The sequence below is a fragment of the Cuculus canorus genome, chromosome 1 (assembly GCF_017976375.1).
Source record: "Cuculus canorus isolate bCucCan1 chromosome 1, bCucCan1.pri, whole genome shotgun sequence".
Taxonomy (NCBI): domain Eukaryota; kingdom Metazoa; phylum Chordata; class Aves; order Cuculiformes; family Cuculidae; genus Cuculus; species Cuculus canorus.
Window position 1 is genome coordinate 140,386,066 of NC_071401.1, and position 21,986 is coordinate 140,408,051.

Consider the following 21,986-nt stretch of genomic DNA (forward strand, 5'->3'; position numbering starts at 1 on the left):
AGGCTCAGTTCTGGAATAAGCCCAGTGATGCTTCTGGTCCTGCCCAGTCTCTCCTCACTCACAGCAGGGGTCAGGAGCTGTTGTACGTCTCCCATATGGATTCCTGCTGCTCCTAATGGGAACCCCAGCTCAGATTCATTCCCTCGCTTTGCCTAGGCCTGTCAATAGAACAATACCTGGCTGGTACCAGCAGCTTCTGTAGAAGTGAGAGAAGGCCCTGGGGCACATTGGAAGTCCACAGCCACAGACAATATGAATATAACTCACAGAGAAGTTAACCAGTCACTCTGTAACACTGAGCATTTTGCTTATTCCTCAAAATAAGAAAAAACACCTAACTTGAAACTGGAATAATCTTTTATTTGAATGTATTTACAGATTCTCTAAATTTTATATTTCTCCCTTTTCTCCCAAGAAAAAAAAGAATTACAGGTTTTAACAGAAAAAATGTTTAAATTATTTTCAAATCCAGCTTCTCACAAAACACCACTTGGCTTGCAGTTGCACAGTATTTCAAACTGGTGGGTTTGTAATGTTCATTACAAAGCTATCTTTGCCTTTTCAGGAAGCTGAACCCTTCCCTCCACAAATGGAACCTCTTCCTTCTGAAGCAAAGTAACCAGCAGCAGCCCATGTGCACATCAAAACAAAGAGGGGCTGTCAACAGAAATACAAACAATTCCTCCCGGCATGTTCATTAATCGACATGTAGCTCCCGTGGAAACAGTAAGGCTGTTCTCAGAGGCACTCACGTAGAATAGTTTGCTGGCAAAATTGGACCTTCATTAATTTTAAGGAACTACACAAGAGTCCTTCACCTAGAAACCAAAGCATCTCCAAAACCCAGCTTCTATCTTGGCCCTAAACATCCAAAAGACAAACAAAACAACAACAAAGTGTACTTTGCAAGTGTGGTGAACCTTTCTGTTATGAAAGTATCGAAATACACTCTAACATTTATACAGCTAGAGCTAAACAGCAACAAAATTCAGTGTGTGGTTGCTGGGAGGGCACAGCAGAGGGTCAACCTTGCAAGCACCTGTTGCGAGCTGACTGCATGTAACAGGCTCTGTATACTGAAAGCTCAGCAGCAGAATTTTCCTTTACATATGTAAACAGGCACTGGACTTTTCCTTCAAGAAAGTGGCAATGAAATCAGAAGGAAAACCCATGGCAAAAACAGGCTACTTTCCAGGAAAACAAGTGTGTGAAAATATAGTCACAACTCAGCCTCATTTCCTTTGTTGAAACCTAAACCAAAAAAAGGCTGAGAGCCTTGAATGAACTACTTCCTGGGAAACCAAGGCCTTTTTTTAGTACTGAGCACTGCGTGTAGGATTTTGCTTTCTGTATGTATTGTTTCTCTGATTTTTTTTCCCTATTCAGCTTTTTTATCTGTCCAAACTGTTTGGTAGAGCACTGGTGGTTCAGGTAGAATAACCAGATAACAACTCAGTTATTTATCTTTATGAAGCACAGACCTCTTTGTAATAAATGTACCTTGTAGCATGATTTACAGCAAAATCCTCCTCCTCCTACTTCCCTGATGAGACCTACTTAAGTCAGTGAGACTAGTCATGATGATAAGATAATTAAGTTTTTAGTACAACTCTGGTTAGTGAGCAGAATGCAGTTCTGAAATAATGAATCTACTAGCTCCAGTCTGATATTTAAAAGGTGTTGATGATTTTGGTATTATTCTTAATGGGCTCTGGGAATAGCACTTTTTCCATTAAAGCTGTAAACTCCATATAGGGCACAATTCAAAACACCTTTTAAATGAAAAAGTTGCTTTTAGAATGGCAAAGCTGAAGTTCAGCCAGCATAGCAGTGACACATGCAAACTGACAGTCAACCCCCCCCCACATTAAAATGGAAAGATTTGCATGAATGTGTTTTAAAATGACAGGAGATGGGAATGGGAGCTTCTAAGCAAGTTAGACAAAAATTTTAAGAGTGAAATGCCTAAAAATAGGCACCTGAATGCATAGTTAGGCACCTATATAAAGGCTGCTTGATTTTCAGTTGTTCTGATCACCCAGAGCTCCCATTAACTTCAGGAGCAACTGTGGATACTCAGCTGCTCTAGAAATCAAGCCACCTTTATTCGAGGGTCTAAATATGGATGTCTGTGCCCAAGTTTCGGGGAAAAAATACAAAAAAAAAAAAGTTTTTTTTTTGCTACGGAGGCATTTTATAAAAGAAAGTAATAGCCAAGTTTCATTTTCTCAGGTTACAATGCTTGAAAGTGAATCAACATAACAATTAATAGTGCAACGCATCTGTGGCAGAGGATTTTGTCTGAGGTGAATGGAAAGCTATTCCAAGATCAGTAGCTCTTAATTAGCAATCTGAAACATTCCACAGATATTTCATATTCTGTGACTGCAAAGTGTTGCCAGGTCACCTAAATCTTTTTCATAGTATATTTCAGTGTTGCCATTAATAAGTCTTTCAGGCTGGTCTGAGGAAGACTTTGCCAGATTAACTTTGCAAATCTGTAAGTATTAACTATTTCAGAATTACAATTTTTTTCTGCTTTTGGATCAAGTACAACGAGCAGACTTGAGCATATTTTAAATACTATAAAATATGAAGAAGGGAGAATTAAGCCTTTAATTCTATCATATGCAGTTGGTTGTCAGAAGACTTCTGAATGCTGTTTGCTTAAAGACCTCTTTTGTAAAAGTAATCCTGAGATGATTTTGCATCTAAGCTGTTGCCAGGTCATGCTGAAGTGCATAAGAGCCAGTCACATGATAGAATATCTGCAAGAAAAAAGAAAATTTACGATGGAATTATATATGACTATAAGTCTGACAGTGTCAAGGAAGTAACAAATTAAAGGCATACCAGATGAAGATGATGGATATTTGTTTGTGTGCGTGTGCATAAAATATGATGTGCTATACCTTTATATACTTGTTTATAGGATCTGAACTAAGGGTTCTTGCTGCTTTGTTTACAGAAAAAAAGAAAAAAGCCAAAGACTTCTTTTGCTTTTAACTGAGCTTTCAAAAAGAGCCAGGTAGACAACAATGCTTTACTCACACTGTAATCTGATTCTGAGGATTCCAGTATTATTTTGTGACATTCAAAATATCCAAAACTGATTATGCTTTTATATGGCTCATTTCAAACTATTCTTTTAACTGTACTGTCTTGGGGGTGAGGGAGTGTTCCCCCACTTTCTATGTTTGATTGTTTTTTTTTAAATACCTGTTTGTTTAATTGAATGTAATAATTGGGAGTTTTTATCTCACATGTTTTTAGATGGCACAGTACTGTAGAGCTTTGGTCATGACTGGGGCATTTGTGCAATCTCTGGCACATAAAAGGATGTCACCCTTAAGAAACCAGAATAAATCATGTGACACAATCACTGGCTGTGCTTTAAAACTTAGCAGTGATGGCAGTGGCAACAAAAAAAACTCATGCTGTTTTGCTATAACCAGGGACGTGATTTTAGGTCAAGAGTGAGGCAGAGGCAGTCTGGCAATGAAGCAAGCAAATATTATTCTCATTGCAGAAGTGAACCAGGGGTTTTGAACAGTCGTGAATATTCACCTGACACCTCTCAGCCGTTCCATATTGCTTAAGACGTGTCAATATTTCAGTTGCTAGGAAAGGTGAGGAAAGGGAGCAGACTGCTGCTTTCTTCTCCTCTGAATCCCCTATATCTCATGATCTTCTACTAGAAGCAACAGCATAAGGACCTTTTCTTGGTTAAATCTAATATCACCTCATCTCCTGTCTTTAATGAACATGGGAGTGAAGTCAAACAACCCTAATGGTTTAGTGGTTCCTATGACACTACACTGTTCTAAACTACTCTATATCCTTCAGGATTTATGCCATGTGCCAGTGAGGTAGATCATGGTAGAGAGGTCAGAAGCCTTCTTCCCACTGGGAACCATACATTGCCACTGCACCTCATATGCTGTTTGTCTGGCAGGAAACACACTGACCAGACTGCTCAAAAATAAAAGCTACTAGAAAAATGAGTCTTTGTAGGAGGCAACTGCTTTTCTTTTCCCAAGAAATAATCAATATGTAAAAACTTCTCTATCAGCAGTATCATACGTAGGATGAAACATGACTTTCTTCACAGCACGGAAATACATTGCTAACAGTTGTGGCACAGTGACACCAAGGGTCAGTGAGATTTTGAGGATCAATTAAACTGGCAACAAGTAGGAGTGTAGGGGAGAGCACTACCATGCATTTGCAAAAGACTGTGTAGGTACAAACTGAGCCTCTTTCCTCATTGCATTGCAAATCTGACCAAGGCAATTGCCAGCTTCTGGAATATCAGAGTCCCAGATGTCTGTAATGACAGGCAAAATCTGAAGAAATACTGGGCTGAAAGTGAACTTGTCATTAATAATGTCTTAGATATATGTTCTATTATCTTTTAAAAAGCACCAAAAAACATATCCTGCAAGACCAGAAAGACAGCACATTTAGAAAGATTACCAAGCTGAAAATTGTTAACAACTAACCTGTTTCTCAATGTCTCCCAGCAAACTACTGGCACCCAGGCGAAAGAGCTCTGGTGTCAGCCACTCCACTCCCAGTTCCTCCTTCACCAGCATAAGCCAAGTAATAGCTTCTTTTGCTGTCCGAATGCCCCCAGCAGGTTTAAATCCAACCTTTAGATAGAAACAAGAGGTACGATACGCATTTTCATTCATCAGCAACTCTAGAAGAGCAATCGGCACTTGCAGACTGGCAGTCTCAAAGTGTCTGTGGCGCATGTAACAACTCTAGTCAGTAAGTAACTGACTGCAAACAGTATAAGCTCTGGACCAGCGCTGAGAGCTATCAAGCCTCAGCCATCACTGGCAAAAGATGACATTTTCATCCCAAGGGACAGCAACTGAGGGAGTAATTGTTTTGAACCCAGTGCACTTTCTAAAGCTAAGTTTGAGGTCTAATGGGAGTACTTTGCCAGTAGCACACGTTAGCCAAGGGATTTAGGCAAGAACTAGGATATCTGCAGAACACCTACTGCCCACGTCACAATCTAATTCCAAGTACACAACAACAAATACGCATTCAATAACATAACACTAAAGATATTGAAATTAAGCATGTGAGGCAGCTGATGCACATGGAGAGCAGTGAGAGATGGTTGCACTTTTATAAAAAGTCTGTGTACCACAGTTACACAATTGGGCTGCACATTCAAACCTATCAGAGGTTTAATTTTCAGTAAAATTTTCCAAATGGAATTAAATCAGGTCTGTCTTTACCAAAACTTGGAAGTTTTGTGCTTCACAGACACTGCAAAACAACTCTCCCAACACATGCTGGATATGCTTTCAGTCACTTCATGTGAGATACATGTCACATTGGTTCAGGTGAACCGCCAGGGATGTAGACACACACGCCAAGAAAAATCTATCTTTAAGGTAAAGCATGTCTTGATCCCATGATCAACCTGATGAACAGTGAGGTGACTTGGTATGTACCCCTAACGCCAGTCTTTTGGTTATATGTCATGTAAGCGCATCTTGTTGTGAGATAGGGCTTGTAGGATGCAGCTATCAAGTTCCAATGCATGTCACTTGCATTAGCCAAAATGCTGTCCTGCAGCAGCTTACTAAACTCTCATAAAACAAGAGAATTAGGAAAAAGTGTTTCTGCACCAAATAAAAGAGTTAAATGTGAACAAACTGTACAGTATCACAGAAACACACAGTGATTCTTTCTACATTTCCCTCTGCCATTAACCTTTACCTTTGGTACTCCTTCCTGTCAGCCTCCTTCTGCCAGAATTATTGCTCTGATTTCTGTCTATACTTCCCTGAAACCTCACTGCACTGAGAATTTTTTGCACTTTACAGATACAATAGTGGAATCAAAAAGTATCAGGTTTTAAATGTGTTTGGTAATTTTATTTTATAGTGATTTCAGGACAAACAAACACAGAATAAATCCTCCTGTCACACTGAAGCATTAAGATAACAGTGTATTTCCAGTAAGATTATAAAGAATAATTAAAAAAAAAGCTTGATAAATCCAAAATATGAAGACTTCGGTTTTGTGGGTGGGTGGGTGGGTGGATGGATGGATGGATAGATGGATGGATGAGTGTAGGCATACATCTGTTAACATTAGATTTCCTAAAGGAATTTAAACCACAGCAACTGGAAACACATCTTCTAGACAATAAATTAAACCAATGGGAATGCATTTTCCCTCAAAATGAGAAATTCAAATGAAATTCAAATTTAGGTTTCTTCCTAGAAATATTATATCGCTTTGAGAGGCAAAGCCAAGTGGCAAAACCAAGTAAAACAGAGTTAATAAGAGAATTAAAAATACTATACTGCATTCTGTTCCCTTTTAGCAAATTCTGAAAGCTTTTTTCTTTGCAAAAAAAAGCTGACAAAGACAAGCATGTCTTCTCCTCCATTTACCAGCTTTCCAAATGGCACATCTGACTACCATTACAAACATAAAAAGGAAGCAGGGTTGGAATTTAATTCAAGAGCAGTACAAAGTCCAGCTACCACTTTCCTGCTGTTTCATAGCATTTCATTATTTTGCTTAATAAGTTCATCTCCTCAAGAATTTTCTCTTCCCCTTATATTATTAAAAGTAATAAGTTTTTCTGGATTGGGGGTTTTCCCAACAGAAAAACCAATTTATGTATGTCCTTCAATAATGACAGGAAAAGATTATTTCCCATTATATTGCACACTTTTCATATCACCACCACAGCTTATCATGCAATAAATGTTACTCTGCAACTTGTTCCTTTCCTCGAAGAAGTTTAATTTCTGTATTAACCTGGTTTTCCCAGCCAAAACCTTGCTAGAAAGCATCCCTACAGCAGCAAAATTAGTTTGTTAAAGAAACCATTTAGATATCTCTTGTCACTGATAATATTGTCTTCAGCTAATAAAAGCATATAAAGTCAGTTTACATCTAATTCACTGACACACACGCACACAGTCATAAGCACTCATTCTTAATAACACATTTTATACCAAGAATGCATCCTTTTAAAGGAAAAGGTGAAGTCAACATGTATATCCAATTATAAGTAAAAAGCTGTGTTAATGCAGCAGAGCCCAACCTCTGGCACTCAACTCATGCAAGCAGTGCCAGCGTTGAGGTAAGTCATCAGGCACCAGGGATCTGCCTCAGGTTGGCAGCAGTGACAAATGATCCCACAGAAGCAATACTACTGGAGCTGCTTGAGTTGTTGTGTGGCAGAAAGAGATGCATGCTGAGGAAGGGAGGAGTGAAGACAGGCCAGGGATCCATGCTAGTATCATCTAGATCACTACAGAGAGCAGATGGACACGTCTAATTTGTTGTCATGTGCTCCTCAAGCTCCAACAGCCCTTGAAGCCATCTCAGCCCCTAACCCACTGCTTACTCCATGTCCTAATATCATACCTTCAAAGACTACCTGAAGAACGGATGGAAGGGTGAGCTGGAGAGGACGGAAGCATGACCTATAAATGCGGACAGGGTCTTAGTTTCCTTCCCTGAGGCTGCAGGTGAGGACAAAGCCCATTGCAGCACATCAGCACCTCTAACTGGCAGCCCCTACGTGCCTGTCAATAAAAGACGTGAGAGGTGGCTTAAGCATTCCTGGATAACCTCCTCATTTCTCACTGCTTCAGTGCAAGGATGGATGCACGGATAGTTCATCACTGTCTCTGCTGTATGCTCCCACGTGCTTCTTGCCTCTATTGACCTCACTTGACATTGATCTGACAGATAAATGTTGTATACCATGACGTATGTTCTTCCAGTCCCTGTCCCTCCCTTCATCCCAGACAACAGGATCCACCTGGATCTCTTTTCTTGTCCCCTTGAAAAGCTCTTCTGATAAGAGAGGAAAGAGCTGAATTTATCCCTTGGCTTACCAGAACAATCCAATACAGTTGGGAAAATACAGTTGTGTACACTGGACACACTCTCCATAGCTACAAATTTGTATAGCTCAACTTTGGTTTATGGGATTATGCCAATACCTGTCAGTTGGAGATTTTATAGAGTGGTTTGGGTTGGAAGGGACCTTTAAAGGCCATTTAGTCCAAACCTTGTGCAATGAGCAAGGACATTTTCAACAAGATCAGGTTGCTTAGAGCCCCATCGAATCTGACCCTGAATGTTTCCAGCGATGGGGCATCCACCACCTCTCTGGGCAGCCTGTTCCCGTGTTTTACCACGCTCATTGCAAAAAATGTTTCTTATATCTAGTCTAAATCTATGCTCTTTTAGTTTAAAGCTATTACCCCCCGTCCTATTGCAACAGGATTTGCCCTGTTATTAATGGAGAAAGACGATTTAAATACCTTAAATGGTGAAACAAAACTCAAACCCAAATGCAGTAGGGAATGCATCAAGATCGCATGAGCTTCTAGGGGATGAAGTGGCAGTTCTTCAAGGGAAGAAAGCCAAAAGCATTATTTATTTTTTTAAGTATACAAACATTACCAAATCAAATGAGGAATACAAGAGAGAAGTTCCATTACCTATGCTTATATAGCCATGGAAGCTAATGTATGTGGATTTATATGTTCTACATTTTGAAACTATTACAGTCTTATTTCCTTCTGAGTGAGCCTGTTTGGTTAATTTTTATAAAGGTAGCACAAATTACCTTGTTGCCAGTTTGCCAGTAGTATTCTCTAATGGCTCGCATCATGACTACTCCAACTGGAAAAGTTGCATTTTCCACCTCTTTTCCTGTAGATGTCTTTATAAAATCAGAACCTGGAAGGAAGTAAAAAGCTTTATGGTAGTTTTAGAACAAAAGCCACTCTGCACACACATAGTTCACACCCTCATGTTTCACAGCAATTCTGAAGAAGTCCCTTCCAACCCTTACCACTGTGTTTCTGTGACTCTGATTTCCATGTACAGCCCTGTGGTGTCAGTGCTCATCTTGCTCTGGTCAAGGACAGAGCAGAAGGACGATACTCATCTGGTCTCTGAGCAAGTCAGACATCCCAGTGGCTAAATGAACATCCCAGCTCTTAATACTTTGCGCTAGCTATTAGACCAACAATCTCTTCAGAACAGTCCAATATATGTTCCTGTATGGCCACTCAATATATATGGTGATACATTTATTAACAGGAATGTGTCTGACTAACTACAACAATGGAAATCACTTCCTCTGAACAAATTTTGGATAGCAATCAATATTTTAGCATTTCCACAAGGATCTTTCTGAATAGAAACAATTTTCGTCATTTTTTTTAATTTAACTGCATCTATTTAGTCTCACATTTAGTAGTCCAGTTTTGTATCACCAGTAGCGGTTTAAAGTGAAAGAAACCCCACACGTATTTACAAAACCGGCTGTATAATACTGTAAACAGGCAAAAACCTCCCTTCTTGCGCATTTTGCAATTGTAACATTGCAAATTACTATACTTAAAGTCATGGTCTGATATAATGCAGTAACAAGGTCAAAACCCTGGGCTACTTAAAGAAGGAGTTCATCTTGGCTTTTCTCTTTCTGGTTTCTCACTTGCGAACAATATTCCACACTGTCTGTCCTGAATACCTGTTTAGTGTTCTTGTGCATTCTCGCTGTTCTGGGTTACCTTATAATGAATCCTGCAGTACAATATAACAAAAAGCTAGAAAACTAACAAAAAAAAATTGCCTTGCAGTGTATGATCCTGTGCATGATCCTGCATTGACACAATACAATGACAAAGCTTCTTGAATTGCATTAGGAAGCACTTCATCCCTGGGAACCTACTTCTTAGAAAAGGTATACTGTGGGATCATTAATTATCAAAGGTAATCGGGACAAGAAGAGCGATAATTCCAACACTGTAGTAGTGCATCATCCACTTCAGTCAATTGGAACTGCATCTGCTTCCACTTCAAATTTGGCTTAGGGTCCGTTTTGTCTCTTATTTGAATGATGATGCCTCTACAACATACCCTACAGTAAGCAAGAGAAGTTTCACTGCTGGCTCAAACTAAGTTATCTAAACTACGTTTTGATGGTGTGCTGCAGCACACTCCAGAGACACTGGATATCTTCCTGATGACGCAGCTGATTGGCACACAGCCAGGTTTCAGCCTGATGGGAAGTTAAGACAAAGCCAGGCATGTTTCTGCGTCCTGTGATTTAAATGTAATCAAACACCGTGTCTTGCAAGACCTCGATTTTCTCTCTAGAGCTCCTGCCTAGGCACTAACTCAGCCCATTAGTGATTAAATCGCACTCTCCTATGAGAATTTTCATTTTAAAGAGAAACAGATATTTGCAAAAAAAGTTCTAACTCCAGAGAAAGTGCAATGTGCTAAAGAAGCAATTAATAATAGATTGAGCTTTATAAAGAACCGAGCACATAGGAGAGACAATTGAGTTACATATTTCAGAGCTACTCCCTTCCAGAGAGACACTATGGACATCTGATAGTCACATTAAAACAAGTAACAGTGGAAGTGAAACTTCAACACTGCCAATTTATATTTTTAATTTCCCTTTCGAAATGTAGCACTTAAAGTCCTTCAGTGCATTACTTTTCATTTTTTCTACTATAAGGTAAGTCAAAGCTTTTATAAGTCTTATAATTACAAGTCTCTATGGTACAGTTTCATTAAAAACTTTCATTAAACAACAGCTGCCCTTGTATATGGTCTTCTAATCAATTTGGTCAAACAGAATGACTTCTAATCAGCTGTTGATAAAAATAGAAGATGAAATTTTAATTCTAATAGATTAACCACAAACTCAAGATAGTCTTCAAAATCCATCTAGCTCTATTCTCCAGTGGATTTAACGACTATTCAGCAACTCATTACTAAATAGAACAAGATGAACATTTTCCAGTTCATTAAAGAAATGTACTATGTATTTTTGCATTGTCCTCATGATTCGTTACAGGGAGTCTTAATTACAAGATAATGGATAATGGTTATTAAATGCAGACTCCAGTAATGAAGCTCTATTCATTTGTGAGCCTTAGAGACTGCAAAGAGGGGAAAATAAAATTACTAGCTTCAAAAGATTAACGGATCAAATTATTATTCAATTTTGAAAATCTCATTCAGACTTCATAGAAACAAGAAGAGATTAAAAACTAGTATTAGTACAAAAGTAGTGCATTTATATATTTATTTTTAAATAATATCTTAAGGCTATTACCAGAATAATCAGCTTTAGATGTGATTATTAGACAAACATACAGCCAATTTAGTAGCATCCTCTAACAATGAAAACAATACATTTTTATTTCCTGAACAAATTCTATTTATGACACAAGAGCTTGCTAGCAGGACTGCATGCAGCCTCTCGCAGAAGACCAAAGATGCGGGCTAGCAGAGCACGCCACAATGGAAGATGCTATTAATGTTTAGATTTCAGGAATGAAAAGGGGGATTTAAAAATCAACCACTGCTGTAAAAAACACCTCATGAAGTAGATTTTATGCCAACCTTCTAGTAATAAAGGAGTTTTACCAAATCTATTTGTTATTCAGGTTTTCAAAAGCAAGTCTAAGGAATTAAATACAGAAGGAATTTCATGTGGAAATTTAGGTGATGGTTTAGAAACTGAGTTTCTAAATCATGTTCTCAGCTTCCTATTAATGTATACATTCAAAAAATCAAGGCTAATGTTGAAATACATGCTGGATAGCTTTCTCCTTCTCTAGAGTATGTTGCATGATTCAATGAAACACTAAATCAAAGACTTAAAAAAATGAGTTCTTCAGGGTAGACTTCTAGGTCCAGTGAGCCTACAAAAGGCCACACTTTCTACTCTTTTCCAATAAGTAACCACAACAATACATTGCCTTTCAAGGCAGCGAATCATTTAAGACTCACTGAATCAGTAAAGGGTGGAGATATCAAAGCCTTTTTGAAACAGAGCAGCATTATATGCCTGTTTCACGTGGGCTTGCTGCCAACACAGCAACCCACCTGCGTGTGATATGTTACAGCACCACAGCCTGGCAAGCACAAACTCTATCGGTTTACTTTAATCAGATAGAGAAATCTGAATAAACCTTAAGAAATGTGAACAGTGCTGCATCCTCTCTTTGAGAGACTCTCTGGTCAGGAGCAACCAAGCTCTCAGCGCTGTTGGGAGCCAGACCACTTGCGCTTGCAGTCACATGTCTTGTGAAATCTAGTAGACTATTTTAAGATACCAAATCCCCTCTTCCCTTGCACTTCCACCTCCCATACACAGCACGATCCTAAGACACCGCACTCCACCAAAGACCACTCAAAATAAGCCAGTTGAATGTGCACACATTAAAAAGAAAATCAGCATGTTGCCTGAGTCCATACCTAGAGGTCAAGATGAAATTCATCATATTATATCTAGTCTATCATATTTTATCGAGTCCATCATATTATTTCTAGTCTAGATACTCACACAGCTTTATTTATGGTAGCACCTGAGCAGAGGCGTAGAGCTGAGGTACACAGAAGCTGAGTGACTTGCCCAAGTCCTCTCAGCAAGCATTTTGCAGGGCAAAGTATGAGAACTGGAGAATCTTATTTAGATGATAGCATCCAGAAAATACTCTAGTTTCATAATTAAGCAATAAGGAATAATAAGCAGCACAGCAATTGTAGAGTAATCACAACCTTTTGGTTGTAAAGTGCTTCAAATGCCCTCGGGGAATGATTATCACCTGATAACTACAGACTCTGCTGTTGCCTTACCCTTAATAAAGAACAAATATGTGTCTGGCAGTCTTAAACAATAGTTTAGAGAGAGATGCTTGCAGAATGATGATTATGCCATGCTACTTTGTAGGTACTTGCAATAAGCACAAATACATCTTGGTTGCTGCAACTCAGATATAAGAATATGCAGTGACATAGGGTGAACACATAACCCTTCCAAGACTTTTAAGACTGGCGGCAAAAAGAGACATGCTGCTGAAGGTACCTTTAAAAGCCCCTGCTGTTTCTGCCGACAAGGTAGCAATGATAAAATAGTACATTATCAAATGTGCATAAAGTCCCATTAGCTAGTCATCTTTCTATTTTATGAGTGTCTAAAATAAGGGTCTTAAGATCTACACACAATTAGCTTGACTAGGGGCAACCAGATTATCAACCCTCTCAAAATAAAGATGCAGGGCGAGGTATAAAAGGCTAATGTAGTAGGCAATTCTTGTCAGTTGAGTCATCATAACTGCCCACTTACATGTCCTTATCCTACTCCAGTGGCAACATAAAATACATTCCCTGCTGACTTAGCTTTGCTGTTGAGGAGGAGAAGGATACGAAGCTGTGACAACTCACCTTAGCAATAACTCACCACATAGCTCCATCACACATGGCTGCATCGCCAGACCACTCAACTGGGTATCTACACAAGTTTTCACATGCCTGTGTCTAAGCTACCACCTTAATCTGTTAGCTTATAACTCGGTCTTTAGTGAACTGCCTATTTTTGCAATTCTTTTGGGAAAAGTGCCTGCACAGAGGTGGGGAATGGTGGGAAATCACATCATTGGGCTCCATGCTTAATTTTTCTTTACAAATAAAGACAATCTTTCTGATGACCCATCCTATCATCTCAGTTTGGTTTTCAAGACTCAGAATTGATGCTTCCTCTCTTGTACACCACCTCCAGTAATAGACATTCTGCAGAACAAATGATGCCCTTAGTAACACTTACGCATGCACACAAAGGGACAAATTATTGAGCCCATACGTATGAAAAATTGCCTGTAGATGATGTCTGAAAGAATTCGCCATTGCTGAATTATGCACATCTCACTAACACACTATTATAGTGTATACCACAGGTCTCCATGGAATACTATTATTTAATTAGTAGTAGTTTCTTGTGTGTTCATTTAAAATGTGCTTTCTCAGGAGGTTCAACAGAAAGTTCCATATCATCTTCTGTTGCTCAGACATAGGATGGGCTCTTACTATTTTTAGAGCATTCCTTCCAATCCACTCCTATTTCATACAGGGAAAGGTGAAAGAGTAGATAAATAATTTATATGCTCCAGGTTCAAAAGCCACAATTGGAATCGCTGTCAATCGCAGCCCTTGGCTTTATGCTTCGAACTACACTAATGCACAGGAGGAAGAATGCTCCTGGTCCTTTCCCAGACTGTCAGGCAGAAGCAGTCCTTGGAGACGCTAGGGTGCAGAAGTAGTTCAGGCAATTACGTTTTGCTGGAACAGCCACTCATCTTCTTCTCCAAAGAGAAAGCAGCAGGATATTGTCCCAAGAGTGGCTAGTGGGACCCTAAGGAAGCTTAAAGAATCCCTGTCTTGTTAACTGTTTGTTTAATTTCATGTTTCTCTACTGAGATCTTATTTTTCTTCTTTAAAACAGTGTATCATGTATTACAATCAACAGCTTTGCAGTATATCATCTATATTAACCTTATTTCATTCTGAAGATGGCACTACTGGAACTGGTTAAGCAAGATGCCTAATGACACATGACAAACCAATGGTAAAAAGAAGAAATAAATCAATGCATCCCAACGCCTAACCTTAACCTTTTTATAATTACCAATAAAAAATACACCTTTCTTCTTAGCTTATCTACTTGCAATACTGTTTTCCTTTACAAACTACGTTATTGGCTATCTTCTGCCACACCTCTAATGATTTTGAGCAAGGCACATATACAAGAGACATCAGTGCAAATCTCCTCTCTACTTGAGCATATGCTCAGCTTAAGAGTGTACCCCAGCACACCCAGGGCAGCTGGTAACACAGCTCTGGCCAAAGGTGCCCAAAACCATGATGTCCTCCAGCACAACAGGCATGACAGTATAGAAACTGGCAGCTATGGTGCTTTTTGTCCAGTGAAAAGAAGACTGAAGAGGGTCAAAGCAATAACAGGTCTGGAGACAGAGGTGTGTCAGTTACCACTAGCTTTAAGATGTGGCTGTTCCAACAGCCACCAAAACACCTGAGAGTCAGGGAGAAGGAAGCAGGAGAACCCCCAAAAACTGAAAACAGGATGGACAGTGTGCTAGTGGTTAGAGTAGCTGCAGCATCTGCATAAGATCTAGTGGAACTGCTCCACAGCATGGATGGAAGCACAGAGCAGCAGAACTGCTTCCTCTCACTGCTACCACCACCATCATTTCCACAATTACGCAGCCCATACTTACCTTCTCACTTTTACCCTTACAATTCTCTCCCCCATCCCAACAGCAGGGAGCAAGTGAGTGGCTGTGTGGTGCTTAGTTGCTACCTGGGGTTGAACCTGTGTCTCCTATACAGGTATATGGATGTGGCTAGGGGCTAAGAGGATAGTGACTTTCCCTGCTTTGGCTATCCCACATGTAGCAGCTAGAGTCATGCTGGATATTTGAGAAGGAACCACAACATTCATTCCCATCACTTTACCAGAATCCACAGGCTGCTGCTAAAACAGGTTGTTACTCCTTTATGGAGCAACATAAAGGTTGGCCTCTTCTTTCAGATTACATGCAAGCACTCAGGTTCTCAGCACTGAGCCGAGTGCTCCTGCTGGTCTGCATGAAAAGGCAAAATGCCGTGGAAGAAACTAGACTTGATTGGAAAATCTCACCCATTAAGCTTCCTTGACAAACACTGAATTGCATTGCATCATTTACTTGTTCACACTTAAACTAATCTAAACAATGATAAACTATCCTAAACTGTGATACAATTAAAACAGCACTGATCTAGGTAAGGCTTTTTCCCTCTTGGCATTCTTGGTTTTAGATCAATACATCTCAGTCTCTCAAAATGTTGTCCAGTACATGACATATTACAGACTGAGGCTAAAGCCTTGATATATCTACCAGTAACAGCACTGCAATTTGGAAGAAAATAAAAAATATGTATGATTGCTTAGAACCACAGCAGTACATGGCATATTGTATACCATGTTTTAGCAAACACATTTAGCTTTGTGCTTTTTCATGTTGTTAGCAACTTTGAAACAAATACGTTAACATTAAAACACAGGTATGCTTAAGTATTGTCTATTAGCTTGTAAAAAATTACTCAAATTGAAGAAATAGCTGTTTAAAATCCATTTGGAATACTCCACACTGAACAAAGCAAGAAGAAAATCACTCTACTTTATCAAAAAGGTGCTATGAATTTTAAAGATTTTTTTAAAAAAATCATACATAATACAGCCAAAATCATGACACTTCAATGTCACTTTGAGTGTTTTTCAACACCTCATGCTACAAGCAGTTTAAAATTCTGTTCTGACTCTTAACACAGAGAAAGGCAGGATTGATTTTTGAGATTTAAAAGTCATGTCTCAATGCCACAGTCAGAATCTGTCCAGCACCCAGCCTCTTTGTCATGCAGAAGACAAACAGCCAGCATCAGCCCCTCTTCCACACTGTTCCCTACACATAAAAAGGCAGCTGGCACAGGTGGAGGCTTCAGCGCTGGAGAGCATTTCCAGTATCAAAGGCATTTCCCAAGAACATGTTGTGGCCAATGGCAACCTTTTGCCTTTGTCTGAAAAAAAATATAAGGTGCCAGATCTCACCAGACTCATCTGAGATGTGTTTGTTTCTTGCTGGCTTTTACAATCAAGTAGAATAGGTTACTTAGGAGCTTGCATAAAGCCTGCACTTCCAGTAATCATGCAATGTACTTTTAGTTTAATTTTTATGATATTTGAAAGTCTTCAATACCATAAGCTTACAAACACATAGATTCTGTCATGGACTTCCTGGGTGCAGGTGTTGGGGATTGTCCTTGATGCAGCAAATACCCAAAGAATAACACCCTGGAAGGCCTTACATAAACATAAGGCAGTATAGTAAATGGTGAGCTAGTTTTTTTTTTAAGTGTTATCAATCTTACTCGCAGGTCTTGCTTCCCAGAAGTTTTTGCCCCTTAGAATGTTTCCTTCTTCTCTCCCTGCCTTGATAATTTGACGTCTGGCAAAACTGCAAAAGCCCACGGGTATAGGCTGCAACACGGTTGAGAATTTCCAGGTACTGACAGGTTGCTGTGGAAAATTTATCTAGCTCTTCAGGTAGCCCGAATACCAAAAAGCCTGCCAGTCCCATTCAATAAAAACATGTACAATCCTCTGACTGTGCAGCCATACTCCAAGCATGGGACACCTCTCTACCAGGGGTCAGGGAAAGAGACACTTCTGATTTTTCAGGAAATCTTCCCCCCCACTCCTCCGTAAATATTAATGATGCTTACATGGCAAAAATAACAATTTTATTTCAAAGGGATGCTTTATGAAGGTGTGATGCTCACAAATTCAGGCTTTTCCAGCACAACAATCTACTGAGCACTACTTTAAAAAAGGAAGGAAATCAAAAAGATCCTTAAGCATCATCAGAAACAGGCAGCAACTCATAAGACAGGTATTTAATATGCTGGAGCGTTGTTTCTCCACCTCCATTTGTCAACTGCCTGTGTGCTGATCTGGTCCCAGACTCTAATCATGGTGAGCATCTCAAACCAAAAGTACCAACACTCTGATGAAGCAGCTGTCTGGGTTTTGGTTAGAAACAATTGAAATTGATACAGAAATGCAAATTTTATTAGTTCACTGGCAAAATGAAGATAATATTTCAATCCTCAAATCTATATTTTATATATAGGTTTTATATTTTAATAAGCTACACAAAATACATACTACTATTTTGTACTGTGGCATTATATTCTTTTTACTGAAATACTGTGAATGTAAGAAATTGAGTAACAAACACTCTTTGTGTTAGATGTATATATATCCTCATAGGTATATAGTGACAAGCTATTAAATATCACTATTCATTGAGACAGTGTATTTTATGTCTTTCTTACAGAAAAAAAAAATCTATCTAAAGTTCATAGCTTTGCGTGGCAATATTCTAGAGCTTCATTTCAGTATCAGTGGCTTCTTAATCCTAACTTACATGTTCAGAAATAGAAGTGGTCAAGCAAAACATTAACTGTGTTTTACCAAGCTGTCACTTGCCAAACTGTAACACCAATGATGGTGTCACTATCACAAAAGGAAGCATAATTGTCTGGCCTATACATTTCCTGCTATAACCTCAACCTTCTGACATAAATCACAAAAAATTGCAGAACTGTGTCTCTATTTGAGCTTGGTCCTAAGCACGCTCTCTTTAGGTCATACAGAGCGTAACAGTAAGCGAAGCTACCCAAGGCTGCACCCTAAAGAAATAGACAGACCCTAACCTGATAAAAGTAAAGCCTTGGAAGATCCATGCTTTTAACTAAGACTCCCAACAATATCTAAATTGGTATTAATGTTTTCTGCAGTGGCTCCAATATTCAGTGTCAGGAGTGGGATTATGAAACATACTATCATGTTTTGTGTTTCATACATAATCTGAGAGAAAACTATGAAAGTTTAAATGTAATTCATGGGAGTTTTGTTTTTAATAGCAGTCACTTTTAATTAAGCGAATCTTGATCATGCCATGACTCTAAAAATCAAGAAGTTTAAAAATCTGTCACTTGGCTTTTCTCTTCTCCATCCCAATAGTGACACATACATTTCAATAAATCAGCTGGTTTTCACTGAGACTGAATCACAGCTGAAGTTATGAGGAATTATGCATTCAGCATTTCTCTACATCAAATCACATAGAAAGGTATCTAATAAGCATTTACATTCATTGGTTTGAAGTAGAGTATAGTTGTGTTACATATCCATTATCTATCAAGTAAGCACTGTATTCACTTTGCTGTACGTCTTCTGTAGAGTGCTTCAAGGCCCCTAGACAGTAGCCCACAAAACCACATTGTCTCCATTAATTACTTTTCAGACTTAGTGTGAACAAAATGACTGAGTTAAACAAAATGGTTACTATAACAGGAGACTGTTGTCAACCACAAGCTGAGATGAGTGTATGTGCATAGAGTTCAGAAGAAAAGGACGCCGCAGCATGCTGTTTGCTTCTCCAACACGAATTTATAAAGGGGAGTGAAAGTGCAATATCAAGTGAATTAGCAAGAATTAAAAGGATTAAAATCCCAAGACCCAATGAAGTCAAAGAGAAATGGGAAATGGATCCAGCCCTAGAAAGATAAAATTATTTAACTACTTATTAAAATAGTTCATCATTGTAATTAAAATCCAAGTGCCTAAGAAAAAGTGGCACAAGAAAGGTAATTATTTATGAGGAGATTTTAAAAAGCCATTCATTGTGAATTTGGGAAAGAATCAGCCTGGAAGAGCTGGTAATAAAAAGAAATTGTTTGTTTATTCATAAAACTTATTTTGGTCTAGCATACCACGAAGAATGCCTAACATCTGCTCAATGGCAGCTGTAAGTAACATTAGGAACACTCAGCCAATTTATATCTTTCCTTTTTATTAAAAAATAAACAGGTCTTCTTAAATTATTCACTAGTAAATTAACATAAAAATCAGTGCTGTAGCAACTCACATTTGTGAAAAGGTGTCTGCAGGCTTTGTACGATCATGATGATCTAAGCCTTTATACATTTCACTGATTACTTTACTCTTTATGTGATGTCCAACCTAATTTAGCGAATGAAAACGAAGAAAACCTACAAGGCATACTGAAGTCACGGCCAGGAATAATACAGAACGCATCACCGATACCTCAAATGCCATATTAGTTGCCTCCTTCCAACCTGAACAGATTCTGTTCTTACTTACCCTTTTGCCTTCCGTCATTTAAAAATTCTACTCAGATAATCTCAGATCCTCTTCTGCTTCTGTCCTTCACGAACCAGACATTAGACAATAACCTCAACTGGCAGAACCCTTATCTCAATTACTTCCAAGTAACAAAAGGGAGCGGTGTTGCTAATTAATAATCATTTGTTCTCATCTGCAGCATTTTCATACTTAGACTGCAAAGTGCTCTGCATGTTCCTGTGTTTCACTCCAAAATTCTGTTCTTAGGACAGCAAAAAAGGCACAGAAACCCATCAAACCTAAAGGCTTCTCTTCACCCCTCATTAACACTTTTTTCACTTAATCTGTTGAACATTTCAGCAGGTAAATATATTACTTTCTTCCTAGGTTTCTCTTCTGCCTTCATGCTACTTTCTAACACAAACAAGTCCCTGCAAAACAACTCACCAAGAAGTTGTTTGAAAGCATGAAGTAGATCTGTTTACTTTACTAGGATTTTTTTGTTTTACTTCTAAGCAAAAAAAGAGCATTTCTGCAGTACACTCTGGAGACAGTTAGTTTAAAGCTAAGTGAGCTGTAATTCTAACCCAGGTGCTGGAAATTGTTGGAAATAGCATCATTACAATAGCACAGGGGCCATCCAGCTGAAGTTCCTGGAGAAGCCTGCCTCAAAGCTGCAAATGCGCTGCAAACGGCAATGAAGAAGATTGCTGTGAAGCTAAATTTCCTTACATCCAGAGTAGCTGCAAACACAGTACCTGATTATAACATAAATGTGACCAGTTAGCTATTAACAGGTCATATATGGTACCCTGTTATCAGATCACGACCTAAAAATGCTATCCCTCCACTAACTGGGGACTAGAAGTCACCAGAAACATGGCACCCCCTTCCACCACATCCCTCCAAGCCGCTTTCTCATCCTGGGGCTCAGGTTCATTTCAAATCTCCATTTACGCATAAAGCTTTGTATTTCTTTTGAGCTCTCTACATGTTCATCTTCCAGGACCAGTAGGAAGGAAGCTTTTGAAGGTATACAATTCATAATTTTGTATTATATAACATAAGTTTAATGTGCTCCAATGAATATGAAACATTGTCATGTTTCCTTTTCGGTCCATTAGAGATTAATTAACAAATCTTCCTGATAAACTACAAGACCTCACCTCTGCGACGCTTGGGATAGGCTGGTAAGTTGGATGTTGGATTGGCAGTGTAACTGCAAAGGTGATGATGGAAGGAAGACTTTTTCCTCAAGAAAAAGTCCTGGCATCATCAAGGAGAAATCTTTTCTACATTTTAGATTCAGAGAGAGCCCAACTTGAGAAATCAGCTACAGTTGTATACTGCAGGGAAATCACTTTATAGCACAAATGCTAGAGGGAAAGAGACATCAAAGGTGCAAGTGACAATCAGATGTCAGATTCCTGTTGGTCTGCTGTGAAGACTCTGGACTTCTATCATCTTTGTCTTCAAAAAAATCCTCTCAAAACCAGGACTATTACAGACAGCTCTGGGTAAGGTATTGTCTCTGGAAATAGACAATAGAATAGTAGAATCTAGAAATGGTCGTATCTGAGAGATGCTGACACTAATTTCAGAAAAATAATTAAAAAGCATATAACATCAGGAACATTACCCAAGGGTTGAAATTCCAAAGTATAGTATCAAAGAAGGGAGTATCTTCCATTCTTTTCAAAATCTTCCCAACACGATTTGCATTTTGGCAACAAGAATCAAAGGAACATAGAAAGCACAGGGGAAGAGCTCCAAGTAACCCAGGTACCTATCAAGGAAGTTCAAGTCTCTCAAGCAACGCAACAAAAATACTGTAAACAACCACAGAGGCAAGCCGGAAAAAGCCATGGAGCTCGCCTTCTGAACACCATTGAAATGAGCACATTCTTGAAGAATATCGCTGTATCCTATAGTAAAATTCTGATAAAAATGTTGTCCTTTGAGAAAAGATTGGCAAAGTCTATTAAAAAGACTTTCAATTCTGCTTAAAACCTTATATTTGTAAGGAAGGAAAAATGTTACAAGCTTAAAAGTTTGCAGTGGAGTAGTTAGTCCTGTTTAGCTCAATGAGGAATGTGTTTGTAGCATCAGGAACTCGGCAGTTAGCTTGGATGAAGTAACCCTTTGAAATACAGCGCCAGCACCATTAGGATATGAGCTATTAAAAGCCAATGGATGTCTTTATACTGATCTCAGTGCATTTTTTAAGATTCAATTTATCAGTAAGGAAACTATCCATAACCTCCTTGAGACTAACTTCTTGTTTCATATGATTATTTTTTGTCCCACTGTTATAATTTGATATGTATTTCACTTATGTTTGTGTCCAATGTTTTATTCAAATGAGTGTTTTAAAATAACCTTTTGATATTCAAGATCACATATTCCT

The 21,986-nt window shown here is 38.8% G+C and overlaps 1 protein-coding gene across 2 annotated transcripts in view; it reads right to left on the minus strand.

Annotated features, from left to right (window-relative positions):
- Positions 1-339: 339 nt before the first annotated feature.
- The window catches only part of DERA (deoxyribose-phosphate aldolase), a 56,288-nt gene continuing 34,641 nt past the window's right edge, over positions 340-21,986 (minus strand). For both annotated transcript variants that reach the window (XM_054051690.1, XM_054051602.1), the window contains exons 7-9: positions 8,630-8,742; positions 4,503-4,652; positions 340-2,768 (exon numbers count right to left, since the gene is read on the minus strand). In XM_054051690.1, coding sequence (XP_053907665.1) covers positions 2,712-2,768; positions 4,503-4,652; positions 8,630-8,742 — 320 coding nt within the window. In that variant the 3' untranslated portion in view covers positions 340-2,711. The remainder of the gene's footprint in view (positions 2,769-4,502; positions 4,653-8,629; positions 8,743-21,986) is intronic.